This window comes from Caloenas nicobarica, chromosome 16, assembly GCF_036013445.1.
Source record: "Caloenas nicobarica isolate bCalNic1 chromosome 16, bCalNic1.hap1, whole genome shotgun sequence".
Taxonomy (NCBI): domain Eukaryota; kingdom Metazoa; phylum Chordata; class Aves; order Columbiformes; family Columbidae; genus Caloenas; species Caloenas nicobarica.
The window spans coordinates 13,020,018-13,035,077 of NC_088260.1; the positions used below are offsets into that span (position 1 = coordinate 13,020,018).

The window sequence follows — 15,060 nt, forward strand, 5'->3', positions numbered from 1 at the left end:
TTCCCGCTGTTTATAACCGCACCACTGCTGGCCTCTCTTGAGAGCGTCCCTGACACGGGAACCCCGTCCCGTGTCACCCCCCTCACTCCGTGCCTCAGTTTCCCCAGTGGGAGCTGTGGGAAGGGCCCGATCCTGCGGGAGGGGGCAGCTCCAACTGCGGGGTGTGTGACCTCCCCGTGTCGAACCCCACCCGGGCTGTGGGGGCTGCCGGGGTGTCGCCGTGTCTGTGTGTCGCCGTGTCTGTGTGTCGCTGTACGTGCCCCCCCCCGCCGTGTCCGTGTCCCGCGTGTGCGCCCGTCCCCGCCCCCCCCGCCCGCCGCTCCCGTCCCGGCCCTTTCTGGGCCGCCTCCAACTTCCCGGCCGGGGCGCGGCGGCGGCGGCAGCGCGGGGCTGCGGGCGGGCGGCGGCCGCTCTCCGCTCCGCTCCGCTCGGCTCCCGGTCGCGCTCCCGGTCCCGGCCCCTCCGGATGGCGGCGGGGGCAGCGCGGGGCCGGGCGGCGGGGCCCCCCCGGCGCTCAGAGCCGCAGCCCGGCCCGGAGCGCGGAGCGGGCGGGCGGCGCGGCCCGGCCCGGCGGTAGCGGAGCGCGGAGCCGGCGGTGAGTGCGGGGGGGTGGGATGGGCTTTGGGGGGGTCCCTGTCTCTGTGCACCCCCGCGGCCGTCCCCCCCGCCCCGCGTGTCTCCCGCATAAGTCGGCGGCATCTGCCGCGCAGGTGCTGCCCCCCACCCCCCCCCATTCCAGGGCGTCCTCCTCCCCCCCCCGCCGGGGAAGGCCCCCCCCGCACAGGAGACCCCCCCGGCAGAGAGGACCCCCCCGAGAAAGAGACACCCCCGCTAAGGGAAGGGGGACCGCCGGGTATAGATACACCCCCCCAGCAGAGCCCCCCCCGGCCGCAGTGACACCCCCACGGACAAGGACCCCCCAGGGCGGGGGGGCAGCAGCGGGAGGTCACTGGGCTCCCCCCAGCACGGGGGGGTCACCAGTTCTTTACCCCCCCCCCCCGACTGGGGAGGGCAGGGACCCCCCCGGCTGCACCCAACCCCCCATCATTGCTGGGCGCTGGGGGCCAACGACCCCCCGGGGCAGCCGCGGTCCCTGGGGGTGTCACCTGCTCCCACCATGGTGACACCGGGGTGGTGACACCCACCATGACTGGGCAGCTTTTGGGGGCGGGGGGGGCTGCTCTGCCGCAGTCCCACAGCAGGAGCTGGGGGGGGATTGATGACAAGTGACTCATTAACTCGGGGCGGGGGGGGGACACGGGATGGGGAGCACGTGGAGTGGGGAGGACAAGGGGTGGAGGGGATGTGGGCTGGGGGGGACACGGGGTTGGGGACATAGGTGGGGGGACACAGGGTGCGGGTAAACAGGGCAGGGGGGACACGGGGTGTGGGGACACAGGGCGGGGGGGACACAGGGTGGGGGGGGACACAGGGTGTGGGGGGGGACACAGGTGCTGCAGGTCCTGGCTGGGACCAGGCAGGTTCAGGAGAGGGTGGTGACCCTCCTGCCCACAGGTAAGGGGTGGGGGAAACTGAGGCACACAGGGGCCACCAGGGCTGGGGGATGGACACCAGGTGGCCAAACTGTTTGGAGACAAGCTGGGGGGGTGCTGCCTACCCATAATGGTGCCCGTTGCCCGCCCCCCCGCAGGGATCTCACCATGGCCGACCCCAGCCACATCCAGTCGGCCGCCTCCAAGAGCATCCGTCCCTTCCGCTCCAGCGAGGAGTACCTGGAGGCCATGAAGGAGGACCTGGCCGAGTGGTTCAACACCCTCTACGACCTGGACATCCAGGTGGACACCTTCCTGGAGAGCCTGGAGACGGGCTGTCACCTCTGCCGCCACGCCAACAACGTCAACCGCACCGCCCTGGACTTCCAGCAGCGGCACCCCGAGGTGGCCGCCCGCATGCGCGTCCCCCAGAACGAGGTCGTCTTCCAAGCCAAGAACGTGGCGCCTGGTTCCTTCGTCGCCCGGGATAACGTCTCCAACTTCATCCAGTGGTGCCGGCAGGACCTCGGCATCCAGGACGTCCTCATGTTCGAGACCAACGACTTGGTGCTGAAGAAGAATGAGAAGAACTTTGTCCTCTGCTTGTTGGAGGTGGCCAGGAGGGGCTCCAAGTTTGGCATGCTGGCCCCCATGCTGATCCAGATGGAAGAGGAGATTGAGGAGGAGATGAGGGACCAAATGACCTTCGGCGTGCTGGGCACGCGCCAGGAGATCCGGGACCACCAGGCACCACCCTACCCCGGCCGGGCCCGGCCCATCGCCCTCTGCGACCTGAAGAACCTGGATGAGCTGGTGAGACACGCTCCCCTGGGAGCCTTGGGGCCTGTCTGTCCACTCAATAGGGGCTCTGTGGTCCATGGGAGATCCTGTCTGTCCACCCAACATGGTGCTCTGTGGCCCATGGGAGGTCCTGTCTGTCCACCCAGTGGGTGCTCTATGGTCCATAGGAGGTCCTGTCTGTCCACCCAGTGGGTGCTCTATGGTCCATGGGAGGGCCTGTATGTCTCTATGGTCCATAGGAGGTCCTTTCTGTCCACCCAACATGGTGCTTTATGCTCCATGGGAGGTCCTGTCTGTCCACCCAACAGGTGCTCTGTGGTCTGTAGGAGGTCCTGTCTGTCCACCCAACGGGTGCTCTGTGGTCTGTAGGAGGTCCTGTCTGTCCACCCAACGGGTGCTCTATGCTCCATGGGAGGTCCTGTCTGTCCACCCAACAGGTGCTCTGTGGTCCCTAGGAGGTCCTGTCTGTCCACCCAGTGGGTGCTCTATGGTCCGTAGGAGGTCCTGTCTGTCTCTATGGTCCATCCTCTCTGCCCAACCCATGGGATGTCCTTCTCCACCCACCAGGCTCTCCATGGCCCGTGGGAGGTCCTTGGCTGCCCAGCCAGGCCCCGGTGCCCCGTGGAGCCTCCTACAGGTTATCCTGGTGGCCATGACCATCATCACAGGGGGGACACGGGTGTCACCTCCACCCCACCGCTTCCAATCCACAAGTGAACCTGCTCCTGCCCGATCCGGCCCTTCTCCTCCCAGCACCCCGGGCTGGTGTCCCCGGGACAGACAGAGGGACATGGGACACCCGGCTGCTCACGGCCACCATTCGGGGTGTGGGGGGGTGTCCCCTCCACGAGCGGGGGCGCAGGGACCCCCCCACGCCGGGAGGCTCAGGAGGGATTAAAGCCACGCTGGGTGCAGGATCCGGCCCGCGCACGAGGCAGCGGATTAATACAGGGATGGGAGGGGTGACCCGGGGGGGGGACACACACGGGGGGGGCGGGGGGGGTCTGCCCTCCCCTGACTCCCTAAGCTCAAAGCCGTTTTTTAATTGAAACCCCGATTCCTCATTAAGTCGCAGCCGCCATACTCGGGAAGCGGGGGGAGCGTCCTGCACCCCCCACACACCCAGTGCACTGCAAAGGGGGGGCCCCCCCTCCGCTGCTGCCCCCCCAAGCCCCCCCCAGCCCCCCAGCCGGGTGCTGCCAAGCACGGCTGCATTTTTCCGGGCTGCGTAATTCCTCGCCATCGGCTTTTATGGGCAGCGCTGGAGCCGGGGAGGAGCCTGACGGTGCCGGATCCGGCCCGGCTGGTCCCTGCGCCCCCCCGGGATGGCAGCAGGGTCAGGAGCCCCCCCGCCCCGTGCCTCGGTTTCCCCGGTTAGCGCTGACCTTGTCGCCCGGCTGCTACCCCGGATGGGAGCAGGAGTGGCCGGATCCTGCCCTGGCTGGACCCTGCGACGGGCAGAAAAGCAGAACTGAAAGAAAACAAAAAATTATTAAAAACAAAACCCAACCCCCCCTCGCTCTCCCCATCCCCGGGCAGGATGCAGCCGCGTCCCCGCGTCCCCCCGTGGCAACCGGCCTAATCCCTGACGTCAGCCCCGCCGGGCGCGCCGCGGGCAGGCAGGGCACGGGCAGCACAGTCCTGCAGCCCCACGGCGATGGGGGGTCCCCCGCATGGCCCCCCAAACCCTCCCTTTGGTTTTTCAGTGGTGCCAGATGTTAAAGTTTTTTGGGGAAAAAAAAAAAAAAACAAAACCAACAGAAACGGACTTTACCCCTTTGCTGTTGATGCCTGTGGGGTGCAGCTGGGGGTCCCTGCCCCATAGCGGGGTGCTGGGGGGGGGCAAATTCCCAGGGAGGCTGGATTAGCAGGGCTCCTCCTCCCCAGTTTTGGGGCAGCTCTGAGCCCCCCACAGCCGGGGGTCCTGCAGTGGGTGGGCTCCACGCAGCGGTGCTGGCAGCAGATGAAGTGAGTTGTGCCAGTTCTCAGCCTGCTCGGGGGGCGGGTGTCTGCGGGAAGCCCCTCCCGGGGCCCCTATAGCTGGGGGTCCGCACCCCGCCAACCCCCCAGCTCTGTGCCACAGGTGCGGGAGATCCTGGGCTGCTGCTCCTGCCCCTCCCAGTTCCCCATGGTCAAAGTCTCCGAGGGCAAATACAAAGTGGGCGACTCCAGCACCCTCATCTTCGTCCGGGTAAGAGCCGGGTGGGTGGGTCCCCGGCTGAATTTGCTCCATAAGCTGCCCCATGTTGGGGACCTGGGGGGTGTTCATGGCCAGTGCGTGTAGCTGCACCCCCAGGGGTCGGGGGGGTTGTTCGCATCCTGAGGGCCAGGCAGGGGGACAGGCAATGGGGATAATGGGGGGCGATGGTGCAATGGGGGTACGATGGGGAAAAGCGGGGGGGGGAGCAATGGGGAAGCAATGGGGGCGTCAAATGATGGGGTCAATGGGTGTACAATGGGGAAAAGTGGGGAGGAGATGGGGGGATACAAAGGGTGTGCAATGGGGGGCAAATGGGAAATCAATGGGGTGCAGTGGGGACAATGGTGATAAATGGGGACAATGGATGTGCAATGAGGGGCTGCAATGGGGATAATGGGGGCGTGCAGTGGGAAAAGTGAGGGGTAAATGGGGAGCAATGGGGTGACAATGGGGGGGGAATGGGAGACAATGGGGTGGAAATGGGGGGCAACGGGGGGGGCAAATGAGGAGGTGCAATGGGAGTGCAATGGGGCACAATGCGGGGGCAAATAGGCAATGGGGGCAATGGGGTTTGCAGTGGGGGGATGCAATGGGGACAATAGTGATAAGTGGGGACAATGGGTGTGCAGTGAGGGGCTGCAATGGGGATAATGGGGGCTGCAATGGGGAAAAGTGGGGGGCAAACGGGCAGAATGGGGGGGGGAATGGGAGACAACAGAGTGGAAATGGGGGGCAACGGGGGGGCAAATGAGGAGGTGCAATGGGTGTGCAATGGGGGCCGGGCAGGGTGACGGGCAGGGCTGTCCCCAGGTGCTGAGGAGCCACGTGATGGTGCGTGTTGGCGGCGGCTGGGACACACTGGAACATTACCTGGACAAGCACGACCCGTGTCGCTGCTCCTCCCTCGGTGAGTGTCCCCAGGGAACCCCCCATGGCCGGTGCCACAGAATCCCAGAATGTCAGGGACTGGAAGGAACCTCGGAAGCTCATCCAGTGCAACCCCCCCGCCGGAGCAGGAACACCCAGATGAGGTTACACAGAAGGTGTCCAGGCGGGTTGGAATGTCTGCAGAGAAGGAGACTCCACAGCCTCCCTGGGCAGCCTGGGCCAGGCTCTGGCACCCTCACCAGGAACAAGTTTCTTCTCATATTTAAGTGGAACCTCCTGTGCTCCAGTTTGCACCCATTGCCCCTTGTCCTGTCATTGGTTGTCACCCAGAAGAGCCTGGCTCCATCCTCCTGACACTCCCCCTTTCCATATTGATCCCCATGAATGAGTCGCCCCTCAGTCTCCTCTTCTCCAGCTCAGAGCCCCAGCTCCTCAGCCTTCCCTCACACGGGAGATGCTCCACTCCCTGCAGCATCTTCGTGGCTGCGCTGGACTCTCTCCAGCAGTTCCCTGTCCTGCTGGAGCTGAGGGGCCCAGAACTGGACACAATATTCCAGATGAGGTCTCACCAGGGCAGAGCAGAGGGGCAGGAGAACCTCTCTGACCTACTGACCACCCCCTTCTAATCCCCCCCAGGTCCCACTGGCCTTCCTGGCCACAAGGGCCCAGTGCTGGCTCATGGTCACCCTGCTGTCCCCAGGACCCCCAGGTCCCTTTCCCCTACTCTGCTCTCCAACAGGTCATTCCCCAACTTACACTGGAACCTGGGGTTGTTCCTGCCCAGATGCAAGACTCTACACTTGCCCTTGTTCTATTTCATTAAATTTTCCCTGCCCAACTCTCCAGCCTGTCACCCCCACCTCACCATGTTTCACTGGGCTGGGCCGCTGATCCGGCTGATAGGGGAAACAAATCAGTGGGTGAGGAAAAGCGGGTTTTCGGCCAAATTGATTAACCTGGCAAACCCCAGGGTGGAAAAGGTGGGTGGGTGACAAGAGATTTTTTTTTTTCCACCCCCCGCTGACCCACCACATCTCCATTTCCAGCTCACCGCCTGCCCCAGCCCCGCACCCCCGTCTTCTCCCCCCAAAAAGCAGCTCCCCGCAGCTTCTCCCCCAGCCCCAGCACCCCCCGCCGGCCCCGCGTTGGGGACAGCAGGACGGAGCGAGGTGGCCACCAACAGAGGGTCCTTGGGGACATCCCAAAGCCAGCGGCCGGTGCCAAGCAGGATGGGTTGCCCCCAAGGGGAGGGGGTCTGGGACCCCCATCTGGGTCTGCCAGCCCTTCGAGGAGCCCCATGGAGCCGCGGGTGGCCGGGGGGATCAGGTAGGGCACCCATGGGTGCTGGGGGGGGACAATGGCAGGGGACAGGGGATGGAAGCGCAGTAGGGGAACCCACAGCTGCTCAGCCCCACGGCAGGCTCCAGCCCCACGGCGGGGCGTTCGCCCCGCCGTGGGGCTGGTGCCTGCCGTGGGGCTGAGTCCTTTTTCCTCGTAGTGGGGGGTCACGGCCATGGGGTGGTGGGAAGGAGCTGGAGGGGAGTTGGGGGTAATGGGGACAAAGGGAGGCAATGGGGACAATGGTGATGAATGGGGATAAGGGGGTCAATGGGGGGTTGCAATGGGGAGAATGGGCGGTAATGGAGAGTGCAATGGGGGGGTGGAAAGGAGGTGCAAATTGGGGGGGCAATGGGGTCTGCAATGGGGGGCAGAATGGGTGGCCATGGGTTGGCTGCAATGGGGATAATGGGGGGTACGATGGGTGTGCAATGGGGAATGGGGGCAATGGGGGTGCAAGGGGGACAATGGGTGTGCAATGGGGGGCTGCAATGGGGATAATGGGGGACAATGGGGACACTGCAATAGGGAGAATCGGGGGTAATGGAGAGTGCAAGGCGGGGGGGTGGAATGGAGGGGCAAATTGGGGGGCAAAGGGGTCTGCAATGGGGGGCAGAATGGGTGGCCATGGGTTGGCTGCAATGGGGATAATGGGAGGCGATGGGGGTCAATGGGGATAATGGGGGGTACAATGGTGTGCAATGGAGGGAATGGGGGCAATTGGGGACAATGGGTGTGCAATGGGGGGCTGCAATGGGGATAATGGGGGGCTGCAATGGGGACAATGGCGGGTAATGGAGAGTGCAATGGGGGGGTGGAATGGAGGGGCAAATTGGGGGGCAATGGGGTCTGCAATGGTGGGGCAGAATGGGTGGCCATGGGTTGGCTGCAATGGGGATAATGGGAGGTGATGGGGGGTGCAATGGGAATAATGGGGGGTGCAATGGGAATAATGGGGGGTACAATGGTGTGCAATGGGGAAAAGGGAGGGGAATGGGGGCAATTGGGGCAGTGGAGGTGCAATGGGGACAATAGTAATAAATGGGGACAATGGGTGTGCAATGGGAGGCTGCAATGGGGATAATGGGGGACAATGGGGGGCTGCAATAGGGAGAATGGGCGGTAATGGAGAGTGCAATAGGGGGGTGGAATGGAGGTGCAAATTGGGGGGCAATGGGGTCTGCAATGGGGGGGCGGAATGGGTGGCCATGGGTTGGCTGCAATGGGGATAATGGGGGGTACAATGGGTGTGCAATGGGGAAAAGGGGGGGGTATGGGGGCAATTGGGGCAATGGGGTGCAATGGGGACAATGGTGATAAATGGGGACAATGAGTGTGCAATGAGGGGCTGCAGTGGCGATAATGGGGGACAATGGGGCACTGAAATAGCAAGAATTGGGGGTAATGGAGAGTGCAATGGGGAGGGTGGAATGGAGGGGCAAATTGGGGTGCAATGGGTTCTGCAATGGGGGTGGAATGGGTGGCAATGGGTTGGCTGCAATGGGGATGATGGGAGGCGATGATGCAATGGGGAAAGTGGGGGTGGGGCAAGTGGGACAATGGGGTGGCGATGGGGAGGCAATGGGGGTGCAATGGGGACAATGATGATAAATGGGGACCAGGAGGGACGATGGGGGGGCCGCAATAGGGATAATGGGGGGTAATGGCGAGTGTGATGGGGGGGTGGAATGGAGGGGCAAATTGGGGGGCAATGGGGGGGTGGAATGGATGGCCATGGGTTGGGGGCAATGGGGGCTGCAATGGGGACAGTGGGGGACAATGAGTGTGCAATAGGGTGGCTGCAATGGGGATAGTGGGGGCAATGGTGCAATGGGGGGTACAATAGGTGTGCAATGGGGAAAAGTGGGGGGGGGGAAATGGGGCAATTGGGACAATGGAGTGGCAATGGGGAGATAATGGGTGTGCAATGGGGAAAAGTGAGGGGCAAATGGGGACAATGGGGAGCAAATGGGAGACAACAGGGTGGAAATGGGGGGGCAAATGAGGAGGTACAATGGGTGTGCAATGGGGAGGCAATGGGTGTGCAATGAGGGGGCAATGGGAGCATAGTGGGGGGCAATGGGGTCTGCGATGGAGGGTGCAATGGGGACAATGGTGATAAATGGGGACAATGGGTGTGCAATAGGGACGATGGGGGGCAATGGGGAAAAGTGGGGGGGCAAATGAGGGCAATGGGTGACAATGGGGTGGCAGTGGGGGTCAGATGGGGGGTACAATGGGTGTGCAATGGGAGGGGCTACAGTAGGGATAATGGGGGCAATGGGGAAAAGTGGTGGGCAATGGGGTTAATGGGGTCTGCAATGGGGGGGGCTGCAATGGGGACAGTGAGGGACAATGAGTGTGCAATGGGGGGTACAATAGGTGTGCAATGGGGAAAAGTGGGGGGGGCAAATGTGGACGATGGGGATGCAATGGGGTGACAATGGGGGGGGGGTGCAAATGGGACACAACAGGGTGCAAAGGGGCACAATGCGGGGGGCAAATAGGCAATGGGGAGGGGGCAATGGGGGCGCAGTGGGGTGGCAATGGGGTCTGCGGGGGGGTGGGGGGGCAAGTGAGGGTTACAATGGGTGTGCAATGGGGGACAACGGGGGAGCAAGTGGGAGGCAATGGGGGGGGCTACAAGGGGGTGTGTAACGGGGTTCGCAATGCTGGGTGCAAGGTGGGGGGGATGCAATGGGGGGGCAGCGGGGTGTTCAGTGAGTCTGTAACGGGGGTTACAATGCCGGGTGTGCAATGTGGGGGGGTCGCACTGCCCCCCCATCCCTCCTTCTCCCCCCCAGGCCCCGGGACCCCGCCCGCTCCCGCCGCTGCTCGGGCGACAGCGACTCCTCCGCGTCCTCCGCGCAGAGCGCCCCCCCGGGCCCGCGGGACGGGGCCCCCCCGCGCCGCCGAGACCCCTCCCGGGGGGGCCCCCCGCAGCCTCCCCGAGCGGGTCCGGAGGAGCGCGGCCGTTCCCGGGTCCCCAACGGCCCCGGCCGAGCTCCCCCCCGGGCCCGCAGCCACGGCCCCCCCGGCGGCCCCCCCGGGCCGCAGCCGCTGCTGCTCATCAGCCGCCGGCGGGACGGGCAGCACTCGTGGGCGCGGGCAGAGCCCCCCCGGCCCGCCAGCCCCCCCCGCAGCCGCCCCCCGGCCCGGCCCGCCGCCCCCCGGCGCCGCTGCTCGCTGGGGGGGGGCCCCGGGGACGGGGGTCCCGGGGAGGAGCTGCAGCGGGAGCTGGAGGAGCTGGGCCGGCGGCTGCGGGCGCCGCTGGAGCCCGGGCAGGAGCAGCGGCTGTTCCGGCGGCTGGAGGAGGAGTTTTTGGCCAACACGCGGCTCATGGCGGAGCTGGAGCTCGGGGAGACCCCCCCGCTGCTCCCCGCGGCACCCGCCGACTCGGCTTATTGCTCGTCCAGCTCTTCCTCGTCCTCGCTCAGCGTGTTCGGCAAGCAGGGCCCCCCCGGCGAGGACACCCGGCGGAGCGGCAACGGGGGCGGCCCCCCCGCGCCGACCCCCTCGCCGGGGGACACGGGGCTGCGGAGCGTCCTCTCCAGCTCCTCCGACGAGAGCAGCTGCTTCCCGGCCGCCTGGAACAGCCGGGGGGGGCCCGAGTCCGACACCGAGTGGGCGGCGGGGGAGGACGAGCTGGAGGAGGCCCCCCCCGCCCTGGCGGACGCCCCCCCGCTGCCTTCCCTGCCCGCCATGTCCCCGCACCCCCGGGCCAAGCCCCGGCTGGACACGCAGCCCCACAAGAAGCCGTCCAGGATCCCCACCCCACGGGGCTATGGGGCAGCTCCCCCCCAAGCCCCTCCCGGCCACCCCCAGCCCTGGGGGGCTCTGCAGAGCGTCCTCTCCTGGGGTCCCCAGGAGCATGGGGCGCTGGACGAGGACAACTGGCCGTGAGACGCCCGGCTTGGTGGCCATGGGTGGGAGGATGGGGAGAAGGTCCCCATCATGGAGCTGCTGCTGCTGGTGGCACCTGCATGGAGAGGCCCCGGCCGGGCCATGGACCACGGTGGCCGGGGAGTCAGGACTCCTCTTGGTGACTGTTGGCAGGTGGTTGGGCTCTGCCAGGAGCCCCCAGCCCCAGGGGGGTGCAGAGCACCCAGGGCGCACCCCGGTCCCCATGGAGAGCAGCTCCATGGATAGTGGTCATGACATGGGCATGGTGATGGTGGCCGGAGCAGAAAGTTGTGTCCCAAACACTTGGGAATAAGGCTGGAGAGCAACCAGCTCTTTTCATCTCTTCTTGATCTTTTCTGTCATCCTCGCTTCTTGGCCTTCTCCTCCTCTTGATACCTTCATGTCATTTGCTCCTCATCCTTCTCCTCCTTTTTGGCCTTCCGGTCATCTTTTCATGTGATCGTCTCTTCCCGTCTTCCTTCACATTCTTTTCATGGCTGCCTTCTCTTCATATCATGTTTGGCTGCCTACTGTCTCCTCTTCATCCGAGATGACTTGGGGACATGCAACTTGATGTAACAACCTCTCTTTCGGGGGGGCGGGGGGGAGTCTCTTCTTCCTCTCCAGCACCCAACAGCCCTAGTCGGTTGGGTTGTCCATAGCATGTTGATGTCCCCAAGGCGGGACAGGGCTGTGCATGGAGGCCCCTGCCCAGGCCACCGAGGCCCCCTCCCCTGTGTGCACCCCAAGCCAGTAAAGACCAACAGAGCTGAACCCACCACGTCCTGTCATCTGTCCTGGGGGCACGGGGGGACACAGGACCTGAGCCACTGCCCACGGCTGGGCAGGTGGTGGGTCACCGTGGGCTCCAGACCTGCTGGTGGTGGCCATCCCGCTGTGACATCGGGGATTCACAAAGTGGGGTGTCCCCTATAGTACCCACCACTTACCTCCCCCGGGAACAGGGCTGGTGGTGGCAGTGCCCCATTGGGTGTCCTGGAGCAGAGCTGGGGACAGGGCTGTCACCTCCTGGGGAACCTCAGTCTTGTCCCCAACCCCAGGGCAGGACACTGCTGGGAGGGAGCTCACAGTGTCCCTGGGGGTCACTAAGCTCAGGATAACACCCCCCCCCCCCCGCCCCAACAGCAGCTCCATGGGCAGATGTCACCTTTATTCACTGTTTGCTTAAAATGAGTGAACACACAATATGTTTGTATTTTATATATTAGAGATTTCCTGCACTGAATGCTTCTAGTTAGGGGTAACCCATGGCTTTATTTGAGGGGGGGAAAGGAGCAGTGTCACCACAGGGGAAGGTGGCACATCCTCTCCGGCACCCATGGGTGACAGCGGGGAGCAGAGGGAGCTGTGGGGCTGGAGAGGGGTGAGGGCAGCATGATTTGATGCTCAGAACCCTCCTGGCCCCCCTGCGGGGGCTGGAAAAGCCCTTTTTTTACTGCACTTTTAAGTACAGGCTCAAATTTGAGATCCTTGAGCCCTTCTAGGACCTTTGGGAACAGCTCCCATGGGGGGAGACCCCCCCAGAGGGATGGGGGGGGGGTCACCCAGGGCTCTCCTGAACCGGGGACAGGCAGGAGCTGCCGTAGGGGGAGGATGAAGCCCCAACCCTAGGAGACTTTGGGGGCCAACATGCACCGAACAGGCTCTTCCCAGGGCTGAGAAGTGCTGAACCTTTTCCCGGACCCCACCCTGGGCAGACACCAGCAGGGAGAGGGATTTCTGCAGGGTGGGGGACACGAAGGGGAGGAGGAGAGTGGCCCCCACCTGTCCAAAAACAGGCACCAGGATCTGGAGAGTGAAACAGGGCTCTTGGTGGGGCAACATCAGCGAGAAGGACACGGCGTCACTCACACAGATTTGCACAGGGATGCAGGGACAGGGGGACACCCCTGCCCTCCCCAGCCCCCCAGAGGTGGGAGCAGGGGCTCCGTTTTTGGGGCCCCAGGGCTGGTTCCTCGGCAGGATGGAGAGGAGACATGCACACGGGTCCTGCCCCACGTCCTCGGGCAGGAAAGGGAGAGGAGGAGGAGGAGGACGGGCTGTGGCAGCACCTCAGTTCTTCAGGATGGTCTCGTAGGCTTGGTACACGTACTGGGACACCTCAGGCGCTCGGCATTTCAGGGACAACTGCAGGGAGAGAGGAGGAGAGGTGGGGGGGTCATGGCACCTTCTACATTGTGAAGCCACCAGCCCTGAAGCACAAAGCCCTGCATGCTGCAGCAGCCCCCCGCACGGGGCAGGGGGTGGCCCCAGCTCCTTAGTTCGGACGGATAAAAGCAAGATAAACACCCCAAACGCTGCTCCCCTGGGCCGGTCGAGGAGCAGAGACATCCACATGCAGCGCAGGCAGGGAGGGCACAACAGGCAGAGGCACAGACACACATCAGCGCTTGGGGTGTGATTCACCGCCTAGAGCTTGGGGGCGAGCTGTTCCCCCAAAGGCATCGTCCTCTCCTAAGCCCCCTTCGCTTATTTGCTCAAGCATTAAATATTAAACTACTTCAAACTCCAGTGACTCAGCCCACGGGCCAGCGGGGAGGGCTCAGCACAGCAGGGCTGAGCAGGGAATCCTCCTGGATGAGGAGTTGCAGGTTTCCTCAGCCCAAGGGAACCCAGGAGGGTGGTGGGAACACCCTGACTCTCAAAACATTCACCTCCGACAAAGCTCCGAGGCTGGCAGGACAGCGCAGGCGGGTGGAAACATCGGGGGGGGGAAATAATCAGGCAGCAGCCAGAGAGAGCACGAAGCCGGGGCAAAAAACAGTCTGCTACCCAGTAAAAACCAGTCTGCTAACCTCCAAATCCTGCAAGAGCGGGCAGGCGGCAAGGGCAGGAGGGCAGCAGGGATGGAGATACAGAGAGAGGTGAGTCAAGGCGACACGGTGTGTCCCAGCCCAAAGGAAAAAGGCTGCGAGGAAGGTGGGGAGGGGACAGGGCAGGGAACACGGGACACGGGGCTTGTGCCTGAGACAAGGACGGAACTCTGCTCCAAGGCTGTTTGCAGCCGAGGATGCCCCCAGAAAGGGCCAGGGTTGGGGTTTTTATTTTAACAGATGTGTGGGTGAGCTGGGACATTTCTCCTTCCTTCTGCTGCCACCACTGTGCTCCCCGGTGCCAGGAGGGTGGCCCAGGGGACACTGAGCCCTCCTGCAGAGCACAGACCATGTCACCTCCCCATGTGAGATGGACACTGGGACTGGCACCAACAGTGCCTGTCAGAGGGATGGGGACAGAGTTTACCACAGGGGCTGTTGCAATAGGACAAGGTGTGATGGTTTTAAAGTAAAGGAGGGAGATTCAGGCTGGACATGAGGAAGAAATTGTTGGCCCTGAGGGTGGGGAGAGCCTGGCCCAGGTTGGCCAGAGAGGTGGTGGATGAACCATCCCTGGAGACATCCCAGGCCAGGCTGGACGGGGCTCTGAGCAACCTGAGCTGGTGCAGATGTCCCTGCTCGTGGCAGGGGGGGCACTGGGGGAGCTGGGGAGGTCCCTGCAACCCAAGCTGTTCTGTGATTCTGTGACAGCAGCTGGGGGGTTCCTGCCACCACAGACCTGCTGCAGGATCACCCAGCCCGACCCGGGCTCTGAGCAGAGAGCAGGTGGGCAGCAGCCTCGGCTCAGGGCTGTTTCGGAGGCAGGGGGCAGGGGACAGGCCATACCGTGAAGCTGGGATTGCTGGGCTGGATCCGGAGCTCTGCCAGCACCCAGATGCCGTTGGTGAGCTTCAGGGACTGGTAGAGCATGTCTTGACCCTCCACGTTCCTCTTGGCGATGGTGAAGATGTTGCTGCCTTGGAGCTTGTTGCTGACAGCATCTGTGCGGGAGGAGAGAGCTGCTGCCAGGGGCTGAACACCCTTTGGATGTGCTCCTGCCCCATCTTCTCCTCCCTTTCCTCTCCCCACATCCAAAACCCGCCGTCCCTGCACAGCGAGAAGGGCTCTATTCAGCCCGGGTCTCCCCGGGGAGGGCAGATAACAGCCCCGAGCTCTATCGCTCCACAAAGCTCAGCTCACCACTGCCAGCGGGACTGAAAGGACTTGGCTGTCCCCATCCCGGGTGTGCACGTCCCACTTGGCAACAAATCTCCCGGAGAAGGAGCTGGGGGTGTGAAGAGGCGCCAGGGAGCCCGGCCCTGGCTCCTGCCCACGCTGCCAGTGAGCCAGTTCAGCTTCTCTGCCCCAGACTGGTGCCATGGGGGGGCACAGCAACTGTCCCTGGCAGCGGGGACATCCCCAGTGGGTAGAGAACAACTGGTTGTAGAAACTTGGCAGCTCCAGAGAATATCAAGGAAAGCAGCAGCTCCCTCTTGGAGATACGGAGTGGGCACAGTGGGAAAGGAGCTCCCGCCTCCCCGCAGCCTGGGCTGCGATAACTGGGGTGAACTGGTCACCAGCTGTGAGCTGAGCCGGGTCCTTC

The 15,060-nt window shown here is 63.9% G+C and overlaps 2 protein-coding genes across 4 annotated transcripts in view; one reads left to right on the forward strand and one right to left on the reverse strand.

Annotated features, from left to right (window-relative positions):
* Window positions 1–438: 438 nt before the first annotated feature.
* GAS2L1 (growth arrest specific 2 like 1) lies at window positions 439–11,624 on the forward strand. Its single transcript, XM_065646338.1, has 6 exons — window positions 439–595; window positions 1,652–2,306; window positions 4,378–4,485; window positions 5,305–5,401; window positions 6,429–6,708; window positions 9,525–11,624. The coding sequence occupies exons 2-6, from the start codon at window positions 1,662–1,664 to the stop codon at window positions 10,621–10,623; spliced, it is 2,229 nt and encodes a 742-aa protein (XP_065502410.1). The 5' UTR covers window positions 439–595; window positions 1,652–1,661; the 3' UTR covers window positions 10,624–11,624.
* Window positions 11,625–11,791: 167 nt separating this feature from the next.
* Window positions 11,792–15,060, reverse strand: part of AP1B1 (adaptor related protein complex 1 subunit beta 1) — a 28,960-nt gene continuing 25,691 nt past the window's right edge. For all 3 annotated transcript variants that reach the window (XM_065646303.1, XM_065646302.1, XM_065646301.1), the window contains 2 exons: window positions 14,304–14,458; window positions 11,792–12,771 (listed from right to left, as the gene is read on the reverse strand). In XM_065646303.1, the coding sequence (XP_065502375.1) occupies window positions 12,697–12,771; window positions 14,304–14,458 (230 nt within the window). In that variant the 3' untranslated portion in view covers window positions 11,792–12,696. The remainder of the gene's footprint in view (window positions 12,772–14,303; window positions 14,459–15,060) is intronic.